The sequence below is a fragment of the Lactuca sativa genome, chromosome 8 (assembly GCF_002870075.4).
Source record: "Lactuca sativa cultivar Salinas chromosome 8, Lsat_Salinas_v11, whole genome shotgun sequence".
In the NCBI taxonomy this organism is placed as follows: Eukaryota; Viridiplantae; Streptophyta; class Magnoliopsida; order Asterales; family Asteraceae; genus Lactuca; species Lactuca sativa.
The window spans coordinates 118,932,264-118,956,622 of NC_056630.2; the positions used below are offsets into that span (position 1 = coordinate 118,932,264).

At 34.6% G+C, this 24,359-nt stretch overlaps 1 protein-coding gene and 1 long non-coding RNA gene across 4 annotated transcripts; both read left to right on the plus strand.

Moving 5' to 3' along the window:
• The first annotated feature begins 321 nt into the window (after positions 1-321).
• LOC128128191 (uncharacterized) lies at positions 322-4,465 on the plus strand. 3 transcript variants are annotated; one of them, XR_008226007.1, is made up of 4 exons: positions 322-1,711; positions 2,071-2,116; positions 3,028-3,109; positions 3,812-4,465. XR_008226007.1 is itself a non-coding variant. In XM_052767095.1 (3 exons), exons 1-3 carry the CDS (start codon positions 1,094-1,096, stop codon positions 2,076-2,078), a joined length of 501 nt encoding a protein of 166 aa, XP_052623055.1. In that variant the 5' UTR covers positions 322-1,093; the 3' UTR covers positions 2,079-2,898. The 3 variants fall into 3 exon arrangements, 1 of the variants encoding a protein (XP_052623055.1); XR_008226006.1 differs by having other exon boundaries at positions 322-1,306; positions 1,468-1,711; positions 3,028-4,465; XM_052767095.1 differs by lacking the exons at positions 3,028-3,109; positions 3,812-4,465 and having other exon boundaries at positions 322-1,306; positions 1,432-1,711; positions 2,071-2,898.
• A 143-nt stretch (positions 4,466-4,608) lies between these two features.
• On the plus strand, positions 4,609-5,355 carry LOC128128122 (uncharacterized). Its single transcript, XR_008225759.1, has 4 exons — positions 4,609-4,706; positions 4,776-4,823; positions 4,915-5,002; positions 5,124-5,355. It is a non-coding gene; the product is annotated as an uncharacterized LOC128128122 (long non-coding RNA).
• The last annotated feature ends 19,004 nt before the right edge of the window (positions 5,356-24,359 follow it).

A 24,359-nucleotide genomic window follows, 5' to 3' on the forward strand; every position in this document is an offset into this window, starting at 1 on the left:
ATCCACTACTAGAAAACAGACCTTTAATGACACGCTTTTTACGACACGCACTGATTAATGATACGCAAAAGGGCGTGCCGTAAAAATAATGTCAAATCTTTAGAAATTTAAAGAATTTTGGACGCGCATTTTTGCGTGCCCTAGAATTAGTGTCTCACAAAAAAAACACGGAGGGCGCTTATGTTAAAGGCGTATCGTCTAGAAATGTCGCTTTATAATTTTACAAACGCGCTCTTCAACAACTAGCAGCGGGAAAAAGGAAATAAAAAAATTAGAAAACCCGCCTTCCTTCCTTGTTTCCCCTCTTTAGCTTTGGGTATGTTCTTTGACCACAAAAATCTTCTCCGGTCATCCTCCGCCTCCCTACATCGAGTGTTGCTTGCGTCTTTCCCTTGCACTCCGACCGCCGCCACCGATTCTTCCCCGTTCGTTGACATCGATCAAGGCTCATTTACTTCTACCCACTGGAACCACCATATCTCCCACTCGATGTTGAACTTGTCAGAAAAAGCCCTAATTCAGTATTATACTCTCAAGTCTCAATATTAAGAATGCAAATCTTGATTCTTGTTTGTTTCTTATTCCCCACAGATAAACCGAAAAAGGGGAATTAGAATAACGAAGGTAGCGGGAGTTTTGGTCCGGTGGCCGTGGTTCATCTATCGAGCAAGGAAGATGGGAACGCAAGCAACCATGGTGGCTCGATGATGCAATCAATCGAGAAAGGGGAAACACCTTTAGTGCGGGATCAATTTGAAAAAAAAGGAGAAGGGAGAAGCAGCGATGCTTCCCTTGTCTGCCACAGCTAGGGGAAGGCGCTCCGACGGTCTCCTTGGTTGTTCTTCCTTGTCGCCATCAGATTACACGTAGGGAGGGGACTCAACTTGTCCGATGGAGCAGGGCAAGTAGCGACTAGTAGATCAGGATGATCGATCTATTCGTGAGGAGGAGGAGGTAATTATCGGTTCTTGGTGAGCTTTCCTTGGCTTCTTAGACTCCGTCATCGGTAGAAAGTGGGGTAAGTGAGTCGGTTTCTTGTCTGGTTTCGCTGAAATAAACGGAGGGAGGAAAGGTTTGGGTGGAGGTCTAATCGATGAAAACAGTGGGAGCCTCTTGGTCTCGTCGGATGCTACTCCATCTCCAGTGGACACCTCCCATGTACTCCGTTTTACTTATGTATTTTGTCGACTATCCTGTAGGTCTCTTCTTCTTATTCACGCCTCCACCATGGACCTCAATTTTAAACCACCTGATGCTCGCTTCTTTCTTCTTGAAAGACCCTCCGTCATACCAAGTTACTATTCAGGTAGGTTTGAGCCCTAATATTGAAAAATTGATTGCTTACAACTAATATCTTTTTTTATCTTATATTCTGTGAGTTCTTCCTTTCTCATTCACATGCATCAAATTGCTCAATGAAACCTGTCCTAGGATCATTCCCTCTTTACATTTTTCCGATCTGCTCAGATCACTGATGTCGGGCCAGTTGGCATCCACGGTGGTGCGGGACAGCTGACGTCCCTTCCTCCCTCTGGGAAAAAACCACCACAACATCATTCCCAATGTATCAAGACCACAACCTCACACCCTCGCCACCAATTTACATCAAGGAATCTGCCAGCCACCACCACTAACACTTTTTTAGGTTGGATATTTGTTTGGGTTTGGTTTCTTGAAGATGTTCATGGTGTTCTGGGACTCCACAGATACGGTAAGTTATTAAATTCTTTGGTTATGATTGATATGAATTGTGCCCTAAAAGTGTTTGTTGAAATGTCAGTTTTGTTTTGGTCATTGTTAAATCATTTGATTCAAACTTATATTGCAAGATTGAGAGAAACACATACGAATGGATCATAGGAATCTAACAGTAAATCTCTTTTTTCACATATTTTTTTGTGGAGTATCCTTAAAGTTATCATTTACATGGTCGAACATGAAGTTAGAGCTAATGAAACTTCAATTGAAGAGGCTAGAAAACTTTCATAAGAATTATTTGCATCATTAAGAAGGTTTGTTATCTGTCAAATATATTTGGAAAAAAATCTAAACTTATTGTTTATGTTACAGGTTCATGAACGAATGACACAAAAAAATATTGATGGCATTATAAAAGGTATAATTTCACTACTAGAAAAAGTATAATATAATACGGTTGAAAGTATGAATATAGTACATACATAGAGGGCGTATTAGTAGAGGGGTGTATTAGATTCCATGCCTAATAGAGTACGGCTATTTAACCGTACTCTATATGTATCCTATCTATTTACAACCATCCCATAAAAGAATCTAATACACCATATTATAGCATCTAATACACCACAAACAACCGTACTTGATGTCACATCCCCCATTCCTGCAATTCATTCCTGATTGCATTCCAGCCTTATTCATCACCCAATTCCACTCCATGGATGCTGTTGCGGAACACATAGATCACCATTCCAACTGAAATGAATGGTTCAATTTCTGCAAAGCTTTTACAACAACATAAAGAAATAATTTTAACTTCATAAGAATCCTTTTCAAAGCTTCAAATTCCAAGAAATGTTTTAAAAGTACCTTCATTAATAATGTTTTGGCCTCATCTCTGACAATTTCAAAGATCTCTATGGCACTGATTATGGTATACTGATTATGGTATGACTACCTTTTACAAGCTGCAAAGTTATTGTCAAACTCCTTCCACTAACAGGGATTGATGTATTCAACACAAGAGCACTATTAATATATCCACTCATTTTGACAATATCAATCTCTTGAAACAACTATCACCATATATAATGATGTCAAAAACCTGTTGTCCCCTCATGTGACTAAATGATCAATCTCTGCAAAATGCAACCAAAACAAGTATGAAGAAGGGAACGCGGGCAAAATGGGAACATTCCATTCAATTTTGACTTTTAGGTCAAAAGAATGAATAAGAATTGTAATTTTTTTATCAACATGTTACTTCAAAATAATTCTTTTTTCATATTATTGTCTCTCATCGTTTTCTTGTGTGTGTTGTAATCCATGTAGGTTGTTGCTTTTAACAAGCCCAGTTAGGAGTTGAAGAGCATGGAAGAATTCCTCAAGTTTGACCTGGAATATGACCAACCAGGTTTACAACATTCTAATTATTTTTTTCTTTCAAGAACTTTAAATTATTATATTATTAATTTGCTTTTGTCCCTTCAATTACTAGTGTCCTACAAATACTTTAAGAATTACCTCTATGCAGATGCCCAAATCAGTATTGCTAGGTTGACGGTCGCAATGGTTATGCAATCTATAAATGAGTTGTATTAGAAAATGGATAGCTCTGTACTTGATTTCAAATTGATCCGTACTAGATCTAGGTTTTAGCTGTATTAGATTTCAAGCTAATAACATTCATAAATCCCTGTATTCTATTCCCATTCTTACGGTATTAACCGTATAATATGTCCGTCTTAGATTAACATTACCCAGTTATAATACGAATTTTTATTACAACCGCATTAGATGTGGTGTACTACATTAGCTATTTTCCAGTAGTGTTTGTAGCAATTTATACAAAGGGGTTTTTTGTTTTAACTTAATGAGATTAATTAATGGGTAAAATTAAACCCTTTTGAATGAATAGACTATGTGATCTAAGTTTGTTCTGTTTCAAAGCATGGTCACTGTTCTTGATAAACTTCAGTTTGGTGTACACTCTCTTTCTTCTTGATGATGTAGTTTTAAGAATATATGTTCTGTAATGCAATTAATGATGCTTCATTTAAGTGGGTAATATTCCAGTTCTCTTACCATAGCCGCCTTCTGATTCTATCATTCTTAGGCAGCTGACTGTATGGCTGCTTAGCCGCATTTCGGGACAGCTGACTATATGGTCGACAGTTTTCTAGGTGAAAGTACTTATCTTTTCTTACATTCATGAACCATATCTGATGCCATTTTGTTTTTGTTATTTTATATTGCATTGACAGCTTTGTAATTGCATGCTCTTACTAAACTGTATATTACAACTCTAGCTTGACTAAATCTTTTAACCATACTAGGGAGAAATTGATAAATCCATCAACAAATTTGACTCCAAAGAATAAAGACGATTTTTATTTGGAAAAGAGGCAATTCTTGTCATGATTCTCACTGATCTTACATCTTGTTTTTTTATATCAAGTTTAAAGTTTACTTAATCTGCATGATTTTTGTTTCTATACTTATTTTATTTAGATTTATATGCATATTCTGCAACTACAACTTTATTTTACCAATGGCTTTCTTATAATTTATGTTGACATTTGTTTTTTTACCAATTTATGCAACGAAATGGACTTGTTACAAATCTATGCAAATGCCAAAATTCGTGAATTAATTGCAACAATTTGAAACATGACTACTTGCATAATTCTTGTTAGTAAAAAGTCATTGCATAATGGCATGTGTTCATTTCAATCCTAGAAAGATTATCGCACCTTAGAGAGTAGATTCTTTTCACCATAATGGCATGTGCTCATTTCAATATACATATATATATATATATATATATATATATATATATATATATATATATATATATATATATATATATATATATATATATATATTTCTGATGCGTTTTGATTTTGTGAAAAAAGTTTGTGAGTGCTAGTCAGCCTTTGAATGCTTTTGCTTTTATTGTTGATGGTTTGCATTATGGAGTTTCAGACTTCTCGTATGCTGCTTATTCCATGGTATGCTTTTTTTTAGACATGAATATAAAATTACATATTTGCCCTTGGATTAATATGTTTTCACTGTAGATGCTTGTTGGGATTTTATCGTCTGTAATTGCAACTTGTTATGAGATGGTATTACCACATTTTTCATACTAATACTAATTACTAAGGCAGATTTCATTTGAAGTCTCTCTTGGATTAATAATAGCACAATGTTTATCAGGCCAAAACCATTGCATTTTGCAATAGTTGATGAACTTGATTATGTCCTAATTGATGAGGGAAGAAACCCATTGCTGATAAGGGGTGAGGTATGTCTTCTTAATTTGAGTGCTGTACGGATAAATGATGTTTAAAAAATATTTGGGAAAGTAAACAAAAGGAACTAGTTACTTAACAACTTTGATATTTTGATATGCATCTCATTCTCAGGCTAGCAAGGATGCTGCACGTAACACAGTTGCTGCTAAAGTAGCTGAGCTTCTCATGCGTGGCCTCGTATTTTACTTTTTTGCCCTTCTTTTTCCTTTTTGATGTCTTGTTATCCATCTCCATTGTATGCGTATCTCATTGTTTGTTCCACTACACATCATGTAAATTTATATATTGTAACAAATAGAATTGTAAGACATTAAATTTTATGAAATGGATTATATTTTTTGTATATGATATTTTATTTTATATTGTGAGGCATTAAATGCAAATTTAATTTGAAAATTAGTAAATCTATAAAAAATATTTTTTTTTTAACATTTAAAATTATGATACGCAAACATGCGTGTCATCTTCATTTATGACATGGCCTTTCTTGACAGAGGCTTTCTTGATACGCATTGCGTGTCATTAACACGCGCGTCGTAAGGTTACGACACGCGAATGCGTATCGTGTTCCTTTATGACAGGGCCTTCCTTGATACGCATTGTGTGTCGTAACCGCGCGTCGTAAATGCGCGTCATAAATGCGCGTCGTAAATGCGCGTCGTCTCTCTTTATGACAGGGCCTTCCTTGACACGCATTTGCGTGTTGTCTGAGCGTTTTACGACGCGCAATGAGCGTCGTAAAAGGCCTTTTTTCTAGTAGTGATCCTCTACTCTTTACCCAAAGTTTTGGGGTTCTCTGCAACATCTTAAATTTTTTATATATTTTTTCATGAATTTCTGTTGCCAATAACTGATATTACACAGAATATGACAATTACCAACTACCTGAGGCTACCTACAGTGTAGTAACAGATTTAGAGAAGAGGAGGAAAGGGATGTGGCAAAATTCTAGTAAACCAAGCTTTTGGGTCCACTACGGCTGACTGACCACCTGAACAATGTATTGATCCATATCACTCTATGATAGTAACTTGAGTTTGACTGCAGGTATAGCAAACAATCAATTAAATTATAACAAAAGACATTAGATCAATTGACGAAAGACATTGTCACAGTTGTTTGTTTGATGCTTACTCAGTATATGGAACATAAAACCAACGTCAGTTCCAAACAAGGTTTCATTATTATTTCTCACATCCTCCAAAAATTGCATTATATGTGTAAATATTTGTTTGTAATGTTTTCCAATAACTTACTATAGAGTCTTAGTATTGTAAAAGTCGAAATGGTTGTTTCTTTGTTTCGCATTTTTAGTTATTTTACTAAGTCACAATTTTATGCGAAGCGTATTGTAATAGACTTAGTATATTTTTTGTACACTCAGGTTTCCTATAAATAGGGACTGAGGATAGAAGTAGAAAGGACTTTTTGCTCTTGAGTATTCTTTCTGCTTAAGCTTTGTAATCAGTCTTCATCAATATAAGATCTGATTAATATTTACTTTTTGTGTTCTTACTTTTCAATCATTCAATCATAATTGCTTTCATATTCTCGATAACAATTCTCTTCAATTGGTATCAGAGCAGGATTCAAACTGCATCAATCTGATTTTCGTGTTAGAATCATTTGCTTTTTGAGTAGTAACTTTACTCAAAATTTTCCGCGCATTTTGGTTTTGAAAATCACATTTGATCTTCAGATTTGAATTGATTCTGTCTTTGAATCGTTTAGTCGAGTGATCGATTAGTAATTTGTGATCATTTCAGTTGATCAATTCTCAAATTCATCAAGTTTTTCGAGCTTTCTGAAAATTTCTGTGTTTATCAATGGCGAACTTCAACATGAATACAATGACTTCTTTCTCTCACTTGCTTCGTTCCTCAACCAAAATTCCGATGTTAATGCCTGAATACTATGATCAGTGGGCTGATAGAATGGAAGATTACTTAAATGGAATTGATGAAAAACTTTGGAATTGTATCGATGGAACAGTGCAAGCTCCTGCTAATGTTCAACTAATTGGACCGTCTACTACTTCTGCTGAAGTTGCTAAACAACAAAAACGTTTGAAGAATAATGAAAAGAGATGCATGAGGGATCTAAGAGGTGCTCTACCTCCTATGGTTTACAATTACATCCGTAGTTGTAAAACAGCCAAGGAGATCTGGAACACTCTAAAAGAGAAGTATCAAGGTAGCGAAAAGACGAAGATCAACTCTGTGAAGCAATGTCTAGTTGAACTGAAGGAATTTAGACAAAAGGATGCTGAAACTCTTGAAAATTACTATGATCGTCTGAATGAGCTTGTGTATCGTTGCAATAGGTATGGAATCACTAGGTCTCTCATGGAGTTCAATTTAACTTTCATCATGGGTCTTCGCAAGGAATGGCAAAGTGTAAGTATGATGATTAAGAATCAACAGAGTTTTGATACAACCAGCTTGAATGATCTCTACAATCAACTGAAAACACACGAAAGTGAAGTTTCAGAAATGTATGAAGAATCAAAACAAAGTATAGGAGGACCTTTGGCTCTTGTTTCAAAGATATCAGAAGTCGAAATTAATGAAATAGATGGTTCAGACAATGAAGGCTTCTTAATGAACTCAGATGATGAAGCTGTAGCATTCTACTCAAACAACCGAGTTAAGAAGTCTTTTAAAAAGCCGTTTAATCCAAAAGGAAATACAAATGATGCGAAGAGTGGAGTCTCAAAAGTTGGAGAAGAGGAGAAGAAGAAAATGGAAAAAGTTGATGAAAAGCAAAAGATGATAAAGATGTGAAGAAACTGAAAGGTGATTTTTGAATCTATTGTCACTACTGCAATGGTGCGAATCACTTCACAGCCGATTGTATGTTGTGAAAGAAAGAGGAGAAAAAGAACAAAGTGAAAGATGAAGCTTACTATTAGGAAAAGATTGAAGAGTTGCGTACAAAGACAAAAGGAATGTCACTTTTTGCGAAGGGTGAGTCTGATGAGGAAGAAAGTGGAACATATCAGATATGGTCTTCAAGATCAGATGACGAAGAAATGAGGGATCCAACTCATGGAGCAATGTTCGTAAGCTTTGAAGAAAATTGCGAAGAGAATGCTTCAGGTAGGTGCTTCGTATCCAAATCCACAGACAAATCACCAATGACCACCAAGGTACGTGCTATTCTTGAATCTTTCAATATTCCTTTATCTGCTTATGATACTGAAATTACTTCTTTTGATGATACTATTGCTTATTTTGATTCTGTTATTGTGTCTGCTAGTACTGAAGCTCAAAATTTAAATATGCAAGTAGTTGAGACACGAAGAGAGTTAGAAATAAAACGAAGCAGAGTAGACAAACTTGAATTGCAAATCAAAAATGTAAATTGTGATAGGGACAATCTTGGAAATGAAGTTAGGTTGTTGCTAGCACAAAGAAATATATACTGTAACTCTGCTAAGCGTTTGTATGCAAAATTAACTGCATTACATCATTCATCTGACATTAGCAAAGAACATCATAGGAAACTTTTACCTTTTCTTGAATATGATCATGAAAAAGTTGATGTTGTGTCTTATGATTGCGAAAACACAATTGCTCAATTTGACAAAATACCTGATGATAGATTTGCATATGGTATTGTCAAAATTGATGAATTTTTGAATGCTGATGAGTTGGTTAGTATTGTCAATGAAAGTTTGACAAAGAATGAACAAGTGAAAATCTTAAAGAAAACTGAAACCTCAAATCTTGATTCTCAACTCAATTATGCTGATATTGATGACAATTCAGATAATGTCAGTGAAATCAGTGAGATTGAAGAGGAAGAAGAGGTTGATTGTTCTCAATTGTCAATCATTAATATCACATCTAAGATCAAAGGTAAAGAAATTATAGTTGATTCGATAGTCAAAGATGACATTGAAAAACCCTCTACTTCGCAACATTGTAATTTTGATAATGTAGAAGTTGAAAGCTGGAAATCTGATGACACTGATGAAAACAAAGAAGATGTGAAGGATTCACATGAAATACCTCCACGAGTTGTGGTTGATCAAGTGTTTGAAAATCCAAAAGAATTTGACAAAATTTTAAATGACAAAGGTGCACATTATTTGGAAACCAACACTGTGGTATATCCAAATTTTGTATGCACTAATAACACCATTTTTCCAAATCAAGTTTTTGTCACTACTAGGAATGCTGAGAAAATTCACCCTGAATTCAACAAAATTGTTGAAAAAGATAATCAAAAGTTAACTACTGAAGGTTTTTTCGCAAATCAAAACAGAGAAGAAAACAATTTAACTCAAAATCCTTATGTGTTTCAAAGACAAAAATCATTACAAAAATGGGTAGTTAAAGGTGAAAAAACAAAGTTTTTGAAAAAGTTGACAAACCAAAGGTTGAAGTGAAATTAAATTCTCATGAATTCAAATTGATGGTTGGAAATTATTCAACAGAAAATAATGTTTCAAAAAGAAAAGCAAGAAAAGCAATCTTTTGGCAAGTTGTGTCCAATGATAAATCAAAAGTTGAAAAAGAACAAATTTCAAAGTCAAAATTATCAAAATTTCAAAGCATAAATAAACAAAAGGATACAAGTTTTCATAAACCAATAAATTCTATTGACAAAATTCCAGTGAAAAATAATGATAAACTTGTTCGCAAATATGACAACAATCGAAAATTTGAGAACTCGCAAAAATTTGTGAAAAATCAAAAGTTTCAAAAAGTTGGCAAATTCACAAATGATTCATCATCTTTAAATGTCACAACTCAAACAAAAATGAAGTTTTCTCCTAAATAACCAAATTTTCCAAATCCTTCAGTCTCAAAACCGACCAAAGTGTCATATACAAAAGGAAAATCTGATGTAAGTACGATCAATCGTTGGCTTGAAGGGAAAGGGAGACAATATCAAAATGGGAAGTTTTCAGAGCAACAAATAAAGAATGCATTTGACAAGTTCGCAAATAACTCTTCCACTGGTAGTTCATCCTCTCATGATTCGCAAATTCCAGTACAAAAATGGAAACCAGTTATCAAAATTGCGAATGTTATGAATGATGAGATGAAAGTCAATGAAAATCCAAAACTGTTGAACAACTATATTTCAATATCTAGATCTGATGATGTTGATATAATTGATAGTGTCACAGACAAAGTGAAAACATGGTTTTTAAATTCAAAGCATTTGTTCAAAAATACTAATGGAGGACCCAATAAGCCTTAGGTTCATAAATCTTTTCAATAAATGCAGGTGATGTGTGACGAGCAATATGAATGCGAAATGGTATATTGATAGTGGTTGCTCTCGTCACATGACTGGAAGAAATGAGAACTTGCGAGATTATCGAAGCTTGGAAAATGCAGGAGTAGTCAAATTCGGAAATAATCACAAGTGTCAAGTGAAAGGCTATGGGAAAGTCACAAATGAACAATTCACTGTTAACAGGGTTGCTTATGTTGAAGGTCTTCAACATAACTTGATTAGTGTTTCGCAACTTGTTGTGGATACTGGAAATTAGGTTGTGTTTAATGAAGAAGGAAGTATCATTTCTAATGCAAAGACAAATGAAGTACTTCTCAAATCTAAAAGATATGGTGATATGTTTACACTGGACATCAAACCAATCGTGGGCAAACCTGTTGTGTGTTTACTATCAAAGGCATCTAATGATGTCAACTGGCTTTGGCATAGAAGATTGTCACATTTGAATTTTCGCAATATTAACAAACTTGTCACTGAAGATTTAGTTCGAGGTTTACCTGTACTAAAATTTAACAATGATTATCTGTGTGCAGCTTGCGAACAAGGAAAACAACATCGAAAATGTCATCCGATTGTGATAGATTCAAAAATTGTAGAACCATTTGAACTTCTTCACATTGACTTATGTGGACCGTCGACTGTTGCTACAATCAATAAAAAGCGGTACATTTTAGTTATTGTTGATGATTTTTCTGGATTCACATGGGTATTTTTTCTCAGGTTAAAATCTGTAGTTGCTCAGACAATGATTAATTTTATCAAAATGATTGAGATTAGCCTTAAAAAAAATGTTCGCAAAATTAAAAGTGATAATGGTTCTGAGTTTAAAAACCAAACTCTTGATTCATTTCTCATAAGCAAAGGAATTTCGCATAATTTCTAATCACCATATACTCCACAACAAAATGGTGTTGTTGAAAGAAGAAATCGATCTCTATGCGAAGCAGCCAGAACAATGTTAACATATGCGAATCTACCTCAATATCTTTGGGCTGAAGCAGTTTCAACTGCGTGCTTTACTCAGAATCGATCATTCATTCATCGAAGATTCAATATCACTCCATATGAAATACTCAACAATCGAAAACCTAATGTCAAATTTTTCCATGTTTTTGGTTGTAGGTGTTTCATAATGAATCTCAAAGATAATTTGACAAAGTTCCAAGCTAAAGCTGATGAAGGCATATTCTTAGGATATTCGCAAAATTCAGTAGCATACAGGGTGCTAAACAAGCGAACAAGAAAAGTTGAAGAAACTTTCAACTTAACTTTTGATGGTTACTATCTTAAACAAACGGATAGTAAATTTGAAAATAAATCAATTCTTGTTGATTCAGATACACAAATTGATAATTCTGAAATAAATGATTTTAATTATGACTTAATTTTTGGAATTCCTGACAGAGCAATTAATGCGGAAAACAATGCTCCTGATAATCAAACATCAGAATCCTCAAAACATACTGATGATTCAACAATCACTACAAGTTCAATATCTTGCGAAAGTGTGCCTGGAGTTCGTATGGAGGGGGAGCATACAATTAACAATGAACACAGAAAGCAAACTTTCGAGGGGGAGAATGAATATTTGAATCATCAAGTTGAGGGGGAGCATTCACAAATTCAACAGGATCATCATTTTGAGGGGGAGCATCAAGATGAACATCATGTTGAGGGGGAGCATGATGAAATAGAGACAATTAATCTTGATGAAAATGATGAGTTTCATGAACTAAATGATAATTTTTCTGTTGCAGGATCTGAAAATGAAGATATGTATGAAGATGCACCATTGGAATTTAATCCTGATTATCCACCACTTGAGAAATGGACAAGAAATCATCCAAAAGAACAGGTAATTGGCAATCCACAAGATGGTGTGTTGACAAGAACTCAAATTCGTGCGAAAAATGAGGTACTTAATGCGAACCAAGAATTGTGTATGTTTAATGTCTTTATTTCGAAAATAGAGCCAAAGACAGTAAAGGATGCTATGGAACACTCAGATTGGGTTGTTGCTATGCAATCTGAACTGGCTGAATTTGAACGGAACAAGATTTGGAGATTAATTCCTAAACCTTCTGATGTTTCAATTGTTGGACTAAAATGGATTTTTAAAAATAAAACCGACAAAGATGGCAATATTATTCGAAATAAAGCTAGACTAGTTGTTAAAGGTTATTCGTAAAAAGAAGGAATAGACTATAAAGAAACATTTGCTCCTGTTGCAAGACTCGAAGCAATTCGCATATTTTTAGCTTATGCAGCTCACAGAGACTTTGATGTTTTTCAAATGGATGTTAAGTGTGCATTCTTAAATGGAGAACTTGAAGAAACAGTCTATGTTGAACAACCACCAGGATTTATAAATGATGAACATCCTGATCATGTCTACATTCTAGACAAGGCAGTGTATGGATTAAAACAAGCACCAAGAGCCTGGTACGCAACACTTACAAACTTCTTGAAACAATCTAAATTTAAACAATGATCAGTTGACCCCACATTATTTCGCAAGAAAGTTGTGAATCATCTAATGCTTCTTCAAATTTATGTTGATGATATTATTTTTGGCTCAACTGACCCAGCATTGCCAATTGAATTTGAAAATCTAATGAAGATTCAATTTGAAATGAGTATGATGGGAAAAATTAATAATTTTCGTGGATTGAACATAAGACAGAACAGGGATGGAATTTTAATCAATCAAGAAAAATACACGAAGAACCTGCTTGAAAAGTTTGGAATGACCAACAGCACGAAATTGAGAGTACCAATGGCAGTGGGAACAAGATTAACTCCTTCGTTAGATGCTCCTGCTGTTGACTTAACACTTTATCGAAGCATGATAGGGTATTTATTGTACTTAACTGCAACTAGACTTGATATTATGTTTTCGGTATGTAATTGTGCTAGATATCAAGCTAATCCCAGAAAACCTCATTTGACTGCAGTGAAAAATATTTTTCGCTATCTTAAGGGAACAGTTTCGTTAGGACTTTGGTATCCTTCGAAATCGAGATTTTTCATTCAAGCTTTTTCAGATTCTGATCTAGGAGGATGTACTTTGGATAGGAAAAGTACGAGTGGTGGATGTCAACTATTAGATGGGAAGTTGGTAAGTTGGCAATCGAAGAAACAAACGTGTGTGGCTATATCAACTGTTGAGGCTGAATGCATTGCAGTTGCTGCTTGCACTTCGCAAATTATTTGGATTCAGAGTCAACTTCGTGACTATGCAATAAACATGAAAAAGATTTCCTTGTATTGTGATTCGCAAAGTGCAATTCTCATTTTTCATAATCCAATACAACATTCAAAGACAAAACAAATTGCTCTTCGATATCATTTTATCAAAGATCATGTGGTAGATGGGAATATTGAAATTCATTTCGTTAAAACAACTAAACAACTTGCTAATATTTTTACTAAACCTCTTGATGAAAAATCATTTGTAAGAATTTTAGCAGGTTTGGGGATGATTGATGCGAATTCAATTTCAAAATATCAAGCATGAAAGGTTCATTCAGCAGTTATGAGTCAGAATTGTTCAGATGTTACTGTTCATCCAGAGGCTTCGCATGGCTTCGCATCCATATTTTTTCGCACTTGCACTCATGTCAACTAAGGTTAGGTTTACGATTCATTTTGTATTTAAAAAAAATAAATAAATAAAAAATAAAAAAAATAAACTTAAAAAAATCCAAAAAGATTTTATGTTTATTCATTTTCGTTTTTGAAAAATCAGAAATCCAAAAAGATTTTATTTTGTTATGTTTTTTAATTTTGAAAATTTAAAAATCACAAAAATATTCTTTAGTGTGTTTTGAGTTTAGTCCAGGGCTTAATGCAAAGAGGTTATGCTTATATGTTTCTATGGGAAGGTATCATTTTTTTTATTTGAACTAGTTAGGATGTCCCTAGAAGCATGCTGCAGCATGTTGACTCAAGCCTCATATGACTCTATGTGTGAGAAAGAAAGCCTTAATGAAATTATCTCATGGAAATTTCTTCCCAAAAGGCTTGTATTCATATAAGTGAAAAGAGCTACCTTACTCTTCTCATATTAGTTAAGAGTTTTCTATTTGGTCCACAAATAACAAAGGTACATTCGATCTTATAACCAACCTTTTTCATCTCAAAATTCTTCACACAAATCACACACAAAGACGTATGTCCGAGAGGTCTATGATCAAACCCATCGAGACTTAGATATACAAAAATTATGTGTTTATGATCTGACATCATGAGTCTGTGATGAAAGTGAAACCCAAACATCATAAACTTTAAGGAATTAACGGGGAACATAGTTCTAGATTTTAACGAAACTTTTGTTTCAGTACCAAAATTTCGAAACTCCAAATCATATTCAATTCGCATGTGTGATCTTGATCAAACATTCGCAACCCATGATGTTTGTTACCCAACAAGATCCAGTACAAAAAAAAAATTTATGAATATGATTTCTGTGTGAGTTTTATTCGCAAATCCTAGTCATGATAAATATTTTCAAAAACCAACTTGTCACTGACTACACTGGTCATACAAGTAATTTCAGTTACAATTTCTCACCTTATGTTAAGGTTGATATGTAATGAAATTTGAAACCAACCCAAAAGTATCTTTCAAAAGAAGCCCTTTGATACTTACCAAAAACTATTCGATTGTAATTCACAGGAAACTACACAAGCTGTTGATAATCTCTCTTGATGATTAACGAAGCAACCTTTGCCTGGGGTTCAACTGCCTTCGTGTCAAATTAAATTTTTGACATCACAAAATTCCAAAAAAAAAAAATTGTTGTTTCTCATCTTATTTCTTTGGAGCACTGCACTCACGAAATCCTTGAGGTTCTGAGTAATACCAACTCATGCTGATGATTTCGCAAATCTGGCATATGACTTCACTTTACATCCCAAAAGTAAAAGAGCCTTGCCTCCATGCGAAGGGTTTTAACGGTTCAAATTCTATAACGGGAAAATTGACAGGCTGTGTACTCAAGATGGTTGGTATTCTGTCCGGTTTTCTAGGAGATGTGACAGTTATTTTTTACAGCATGACTATCTTTTACAGTTACATTAAATGTATCCCGCTTTAATTTCAAATTGATTTGGGTTACCTATAAAAGGGGATCAAGATAATTGTATACGGTTACGCACACAAAAATCTTATAATTCTAAAGATCTTCAAACTATTTCAACTTCATCTTGTTCAAACCCTTACAATGGCCGGTACTCAATCAAACACTGATGAAGTTCTCTCACAATCACTCATGAAGATCCAAAGCACCAACTATCTGGTTGATCCCAATGTCTCTTCATACCCAGAGGGATTGAAGACGTTAATCATAGTCTTGAAAAGATCTCCTCTGTCTACTACAATGTTCAATTCTTTCCCAGTTCCGATGACTTGGTTGTCATTGGCAGCATCATCAGCTTCATACAACTATGCAACGGATGTTATTACCTTCAATCTGATGAACAACAAAAGGGTTAAACTCACCAAGAAAATGTTCATCGAGTTCTTGAACATTCCCAACAACCCTCCCTTTTTCAAACCTCTCAATTCTCAAATAATCTTTATGTTCAATGAGATGGGTCATCAGCCAGCACTAGAGAAGATTAGTGATTTCAGAAAGTCTGGATTACCATGTCTGTGGAATTTTCTATTTTGAATTTTCCTCAGATGTTTGACAGGAAGAATCGTAGGTCTGGACAGGGGACGTATGGAAGTCTACGTGATGGTGATGGGATTATACCATGATATTAGTGTCAATTACGGAACTCAATTGTGGAAGGAATTCGTAAAAAGTTTGGAAAACACTAATTCTGAAAAGGTATCTCATGTGCAAGGTATTGGAGCCTTATTCTGGAAAAGGTGTATGAAAAAAAGGGAATTCAAGTTCCAGAGGGTGCTGAGGTAGCGGAATTCTCATTGTATCAATTTCCGAAGGAGGTGGAGGATGATGAAAACATTTTTACTCATGTTGCTCGCATTCCAGATGCGATGCTTCGCAAAGTATCATCCACTCACAAAGTGTTGATACGCTACATGAAGACATTTGATCCAGCTGTGCAGACTGGGATCTTGTTAGAAGTAACTGCCAAAACCCCAAAGAAGAAAAAAGGCACCAAGAAGGATGAAATCGTTCAATCTTCGAAACAAGGTCAGGAAGAAGAGGTTCAGATAGAGGATACCTCGTCAAAATCGCAGAAGGAAACAATACCCTCAAAATCAGGGGTATTGAAAAAGATTCGCAAAACAGAAGTAAGCAGTAAGGGGGTGACAGTTCGTAGTATTCCAGCTCCTGTTTCTCCAGAATCAAAGAGGCAACGAGCTCAGGATGTTGCGAAACAGATGCAACAAACTCTATTGAAGAAGCGAAAGTTGATAACTCGCAATGAGTCGTTTGATGAAGAGGTGGTTCCAGACACTCCACCTATTTCTACACCGGTAACCGTTTCTATTTCACCTGTTTCCATTATAAATGTTTCGCAAATCTCCACACAACCCACTACACTTGAAATAGTCACTACCAAATCAGTTTCTGAGGAGGTACCTATTTTCGATACGGTTGTCAACGTATCTGATACGGGGGCGCCTATCACAAGTGTTGAAACCACTTTACCCATTAGCCTACCAGCTACATTACCCATTTCATTACCACTAGTATCACTTCCAACTACTACACTTTCCACAACCTCATCCATTTTTGACCATCCACTACAAAATCCATTTACAACCTTATTTCCATCACAATCACCTGAAACTCCTCAACCTTCGCAACCCATGTCTGATAATGAAACCGAAGGAGGAGCTTTTGGAGGAGTGTTTGAAGATATTCACTTTGATTCGGAGGAGGAGGATATACCTGATCATATGCTTATGACAGGAAAGCAATTCAAAGTCCTGAATCAAAAGTTGAATGCCATTATTCATTCACAAGTTGATTCTGGCAGAATGTCATCTATCTTAGGAATGGACGTTGATGTTATGCTCAAGGCTGCTGAGAAAAGAATACTTGAGAAGGTTGATTAGACAGACAAGAACAATGAGCTTCGCATTAAAGCTCAAGGAAGTTCATTTAATGGACTTGTTAAGGATTTACAAGCTGTTGCAAAAGAACGCTATGTTCTGTTTGTGCAGGATGTAAAGAAGGTTCAGGAGGATGTGAACTTCAAGATTGAAGAATTAAAAACTGAACTTGCGAAGGAGCTTCAAGCTATTAATTCTCAACAGATTGAAGTATAGAAGAGGGTTGATGTAGTTGTCTCAGACATCAACAAAACTATTGTTGCTTCTATCTTTGAAGCGAATCACAAAGAAAACATGGAGAAGTTTGATCAGTTGATTAAAATGGTGACTAAGTTGAAAGCCTTGATTTCGCAATCTTCATCTTTGTCTATTCTCACTCCTGAATTTTTGACTCCCAAAGTCAATACTTTGGAACAAACAATTCAGAAGGCACTTGCTCCGATTGCGAACTTCACCTCTTTACTACCAAAGAGTGCCCCACCTGCTTTCACAGGGGTGCAAGGGGGAGAGACAAACTCAAGTAAAGAGGATGATGCGAAGACCGTGGGGAAAGTCATATCTACTCAGCTCAAATCTACTCTTCCAATATTCACTATGCCGATTTCCTCAACAACAATAACCACAAGACCAATAGCCAAAGGAATAACGATTGGGTCAAAAGAAGGAAGTTCTAGTGCGAAACTTCCAACTAATAATGTGGGAAAAGGAAAAGGGATTTTGTATGAAAAGTCGAAGGAGGAGAACAAAGCTGATGCAGAGGCTGAGTTGGAAAGAATTAGGCAAGTTCAAAGCATAATGAGGCAAAGGGCAAATGATCCTCCCACAATGAATAAAGGAGATCCTGCGAAACTATACGCTTATGAAACTATAGAGTCGAAAGTTGTGGGAAGGGAGATGTATGAATTTGAGAAAAAGCCAAAGAGAAGTTATGATATTGCGAATTCGGACAAATGCCAGTTGGATTTTCCAATAAATGAAATGCTTTTCATAACAGCTAAATACAAGATTAGCGAGAAGTTTGATAATCCAGATGACTACATACACATGAAAATCAAATTTCATGTTGTGTTGGGAAAGAATCCAGATGAAGTATGGTCTTTAATGAAGATTAAAAAGGTGTTGACGATCAAGAAGGATACGATGTTTGAAGACATGCTTCAGAATTTCCGTTATTTTGTTATTCGAGCTGATAACAAGCAGTATGACTTCACAATAGCTGACTTTCCTCTGATGAACTGCAATGATCTTATACAAGTGGATCTTATTTTGAAACATATGGAAGATCACAAGCTCAAAGGATCTGAAACTGAAGTGTTTAGAACTGGGTTCGCACATGTCAAGACTTTTATCGATAATTACTTCGATTGTTTGGCATTAACTGATGAAGAACTCGCAACGTCTTTCGGAAGAGAAGTGAATGCTCCATGGGAAGATACCTTGACCCAGGCAGCATTATCTAAGTATCTTGTTGGGGAAATATGCCTGAAACCGTTTGGCATGGTATTTTCAGGAAAAGATACGAAGGGGAAGCCCAAGAAATTTTTGTTCAAGGTCTCGGAGGTTGAAAGATATACTTCTTCGCAATATACGAATTTTATTGTTCGTATGAATAACTGCAAGAAGAATAACAAAGGAGACAAGAGAGAGCTTAAGAAGGTGATTTCTTGGTATGGAGAAGTGCGAAAGACAATTCACTCAGCTATTCAGAGGCTTATGGACTGAATAGTTTCGACTGTTTACAAAGGGGGGGATTGTAGAGTCTTAGTATTGTAAAAGTCGAAATGGTTGTTTCTTTGTTTCGCATTTTTAGTTATTTTACTAAGTCACAGTTTTATGTGAAGCGTATTGTAATAGACTTAGTATATTTTTTGTACACTCAGGTTTCCTATAAATAGGGACTGAGGATAGAAGTAGAAAGGACTTTTTGCTCTCGAGTATTCTATCTGCTTAAGCTTTGTAATCAGTCTTCATCAATATAAGATCTGATTAATATTTACTTGTTGTGTTCTTACTTTTCAATCATTCAATCATAATTGCTTTCATATTCTCGATAACAATTCTCTTCACTTACTTTTCATATTTTAGAAATGCCTCTGCTTTCCCCCTTTTCGCTCACATATTCCTTTCCATTTCTAGCCAATCAAACACATGTCGGATAAGTATATTATCAATAGATTGTATAGTTAATTAATTACTTTATTTCGGAATCATAGAAATATGCATTAACAAGCTTTATAAATATTTTAATATTTTGTTAAAAAGTTGAAGTAAATAATCTATATTCTCTCCATAGTTAACCCTTATAACATGTCTTGTTGTATTTCAGGTAGTTTTAATCTAATCATGGACTACTTTGCCTAATTATGCGACCCATATAAGTTCTAATTTACATGAAATCAAACTCCTCTGTCATATGGATCATGAGAATGTATGCATGGTCTTTTCTCGATCATCATCTTCTTTTTCTATAGTTTTTCTGTATTTTGGACCTTCTTATACATGATTATGACTTATTTCTCAATATTTTGTAGATTCTCAAGATTGAAAACATCATAAGGCCACCATAGAAAGAGAATTTGATGACATGTATATTGTGTATGACTTGATGGCCAATGATCTGCATAAAATTATTCGTTCTTCTCTGATATTTCAATCTAAAACAATGATAGCTAATTAATTGCCACTGTTTTTTGTTGTACTTTTAAGAAAATAAATTTCACAATAACACCCACCGGGAAAATACAACAATATAGTCGCCCACGTGCACAGGGGTAAGATGTGATGGGTTTCAGCTATAAGAACATCCTATGTGCTCATACAAACCCTAATGTTTGGATCTAGGTTTCTCTATTGTACATGCAAGTTATCCAAGATTTATAAACCCTAATTCTAGCATACAAGTAATCATATTAACATAAGAATGGGTTTAAGACATTACCTTGATTGTTATGTAGTAATAACAATCCAATTCCTCCTTGTATTGACTTTAGAAAGCTTAGAGTCACAAATGTCACTCCTCTAATGGTTCACAAACACCAAGAGAAAGAGGATGAAGATGAGAGAGGATGGAGGCTGCCCTAAAACGTGTGAAACCCTAGAAGGATGCTTAGCCACGTTTTTGGGGCTTAAGGGTCCTTTATATACATGTAGGCTATTAGGGTTTTGAACTAGGAAACCCTAAACTGACTACTTAAGCCCTAAACAGCCCATGGACCCTTCTTTAATAAGCCTTGGATGATTTCTAATGGGTTTCCCTATAGAATTCGTCCAACCTTATATTATAAGGTAATCCATAGCCCAATCGCAATTATCTTATAATTACAATTCCAGTCCCTTAAGTTTAATTAATCTCTTTTAGTCACAAAACTAATTACCACTTAATCCTTGACTAATATTAATTTAAACAATATGATTTCTCCTTTAATATATTATTTTCATAATATATTAATAAATCATATTTAATCATTTCTCTCCATAATTCATCCTATCAAGTTGCTTTGGTGAAGGCAACCCAAAAAGGACCATGCACCATCGGGTCAAGTACATACCAAAATAGTTATGGACTTAGACACTAATCCAACAGTCTCCCACTTGGATAAGTCTAATAACTATTATGCATATGCCTTCAGATCCTGATCTGCAATCGTAGCTTTCCAAAGCCACTGTCAACTCTGATCTTATCAGATACGTGTGTCCTTTAGATAAGGGATCATATATTCCTCCATTCTAGATATCGTATGAGATATGATTTCAAATCATTCTCTTTGTACTATTTCTCGACTTCCAATTTATGATGACTGGCTAATTGAACAAATCAAATTAGCCCTAGCCCGGTCGAGCATTTACGATTTATGATTTCAAAGCATTTCTATAAACTGAAAATCAGAAAAGTAAAATCAATTATATCATGCTTTCATATTTCTATAACTTATCATCACAGATATCCTAAAAAGTAAAAGGAAAACTTACCAAGACTAACACGAGCATAACTCCTGAAGAACCAAATGCCAATGAGATTCACAAACAGGTTAGTTACTGCAGAAATGATCAAGTAATGCCTGCATTTGACAAGGGTAAAAATGTAAATAACAGTATCAGATTACTTGTATAAAACAAGTGGCATAATACATATTGAGTAGTTGAATTATGCAAATGGAATCATTTCAGAGGATGATTAGTGAAAGTAAGTGGGAAAGAATATGACTTACTTGTGCTCAGATTCATCTTGTACAAAAGCATGAAGTGCTTCAACAGCCAAGGAAAACGCCATAAACAAAAGAAATAGCTGTCTAAACATGAAGCACAAATTAGAAATCAACATGTTAGCCCCATGAATACAAATGGGGAACTATAAACACAATCAATGTATTAGTGATATTAAAAATGTTACAATGACATGAAAAGACGAGTTAGGTGATAGAACCAGTAGGTTTCATATATGTGTTTATGCTTGTAATTGTGATTATGTTATGCGATGTTCAGTCAGTTCTAGACTTCGGTCCGATGCAGAGGGCAAGGCCCTGGTTAGTTTCGGACTCCAGTCCGATGCAGTTTCCGGACTTCGGTCCGATGCAGTTTCCGGACTTCGGTCCGATGCAGTTTTCGGGTTTCGGTCCGATACAGTGAGCAAGGCCCAGTAGTTGCTTATATGTTATTGTATGGTATGTGGTAGTTTGGGGGAGCTCACTAAGCTTCGTGCTTACAGTTCCAGTTTTGGTTTCAGGTACTTCCGCAAGTAAAGGAAGAGCTCGAGATGATGGCATCGCACACACCACAACTTCAGTCATTATCCTGGGAGTTTGTTTTGATTCATAGTTTGATTTGACACATTTGTTTCACAACATTTTATTATGAGTTGAGATATTTGACGTACGGTTTTATGATATGACGATCAGTATATGATTTTTATTATTATTAAAACAAAAATTTTTGGGTCGTATTTTTGAGGATGATACACCATCACATGATTTAGAACTAGCTACGATAGTCTTTGCTTTAAAGATATAAAAACATTACTTATACGGTACAAAGTGTGTATCGTATACAAATCATAAAAGCCTCAAATATTTATTCAGCCAAAAAGAATTAAATATGAGGCACAGGCTTTGGATAGAATTATTAAAAGATTATGACTGTGAAATTAAATACCATCCAGGGAAAGCTAACGTTGTAGCTGATGCCTTAAGTCGAAAAGAACCACTTCAGCTTAACTATATTAAGATTTCAAGTTTGCTGGCTACAAATAAATTGCTCGAACAGATTTGTGAAATACAACAAGAAGAATTAAAGCCAAGCTACTGAAACTGATAATCATGGTACCAAAAAATTTCAAGGAAGAATTTAGGTTCCCAAAGCCGGTAATTGTCGAGATATAATTCTAGATGAAGCGCACAAATCCAAATATTATGTTCATCCCAAAAGTAATAAGATGTACAACGACTTGAAAACTTTGTATTGGTGGCCGGGAATGAAGAAGTCAATTGCCAACTATGTTAAAAATTGTCTCACATGTATTGGTATCGCCTAACTATGTTAAGATTTCAAGTTTGCTGGCTACAAATAAATTGCTCGAACAGATTTGTGAAATACAACAAGAAGAATTAAAGCCAAGCTACTGAAACTGATAATCATGGTACCAAAAAGTTTCAAGGAAGAATTTAGGTTCCCAAAGCCGGTAATTGTCGAGATATAATTCTAGATGAAGCGTACAAATCCAAATATTATGTTCATCTCAAAAGTAATAAGATGTACAACGACTTGAAAACTTTGTATTGGTGGCCGGGAATGAAGAAGTCAATTGCCAACTATGTTAAAAACTGTCTCACATGTATTGGTATCGCCTCCTTTTCCACCCTTGTGTACGATACAACATACTTAATTATTATTTTTTTTACCAATATGGGAGATGTGGTTTACCTTTACCAATAATACCAACATAGTCACTTATAGGATATGTGGCCTAAAAGTTATTAAATATATTATACTATGGTCAAGAAAAATAAATTAGATAGCTATTGCTGTTAAAATATAAGCATATAAGAAGAAAAATGGAGATGAATTCGTCGAATACAACCATAACCACACATTGTTTGAAGCAGGTACAAGGTGTTTGGTCTACATGATATGGGGCAGTGACTTATTCATGTGTAATCTAAGGACTCGAGAACGATAATAGGTCATAAGGTTAAGTTGGGTGCAATCAACCAACCACTCATTAAAGAAGATAATGTAAGTAAGAGAAAAAATCCAACATGACAATCCAAATGATGAAGACATTGTAATACAAGATACAAATGGAGTATGGAATATCAGAGACATGGATGAAGTTCCATTCTTTAGTTTTTATCCAATCATAATTAATTGTTATGAATAACACATTTAATTTACAAATTTTCTAATACTTTTGCTATTAGGTGTCTCACTCCATCGGAGATCTGTATTTAAAATATCCAGAATTTGCCATTAAATTCCTATAGAGACGCCCTATCAACAACGCGTTTTTGAAAACAATATACACTATATCAACCTTAATAAATAAAGATAATTTTGACAAATGTCATGTTCTCATTGAATTTGACACATGGCATTTTCTAAGAGTTTTTGAATTATTTATTTTCCACTTGTCATTTTTGTATTTTTTCATCTTTATTCAATTTTCACCTATTAAATGTCACCTCATAGTAATTAATGTGAATTAATGTATATAGTAAACCTTCCATATATGAATTCTTATTTCTATTAATATATTAATGAATTCCATTTATGAATTTATATTAATTAGTTTTATTAGTTTAGATTAATTAAGACAAATTACATAAATGGTCTTTGTAGTTTACTTTAAAAAATCCTTAATTTTTACCCATTCATAGTCAACATGATTATTTAAAACATGATAATGATTTTTTTATTATTATAGCTTGAATTACTTATTCATCATTTTATTTATATTTATTTCAAAATTTTAATTTAACAAATAATTAATGTCTATATCTTATATTTAACTTTTTTAATCAACCCGTGTAATACACGGGTCTCACACCTAGTAACTAAATATACAAA

Bases quoted from the DNA above. Each gene is read 5' to 3' on its own strand.
- LOC128128191 (XM_052767095.1), top strand. From the start codon at position 1,094: ATGAAAACAGTGGGAGCCTCTTGGTCTCGTCGGATGCTACTCCATCTC. The intron at 1,307-1,431 runs GTAGGTTTGAGC...AACCTGTCCTAG, and splicing joins CATACCAAGTTACTATTCAG to GATCATTCCCTCTTTACATT.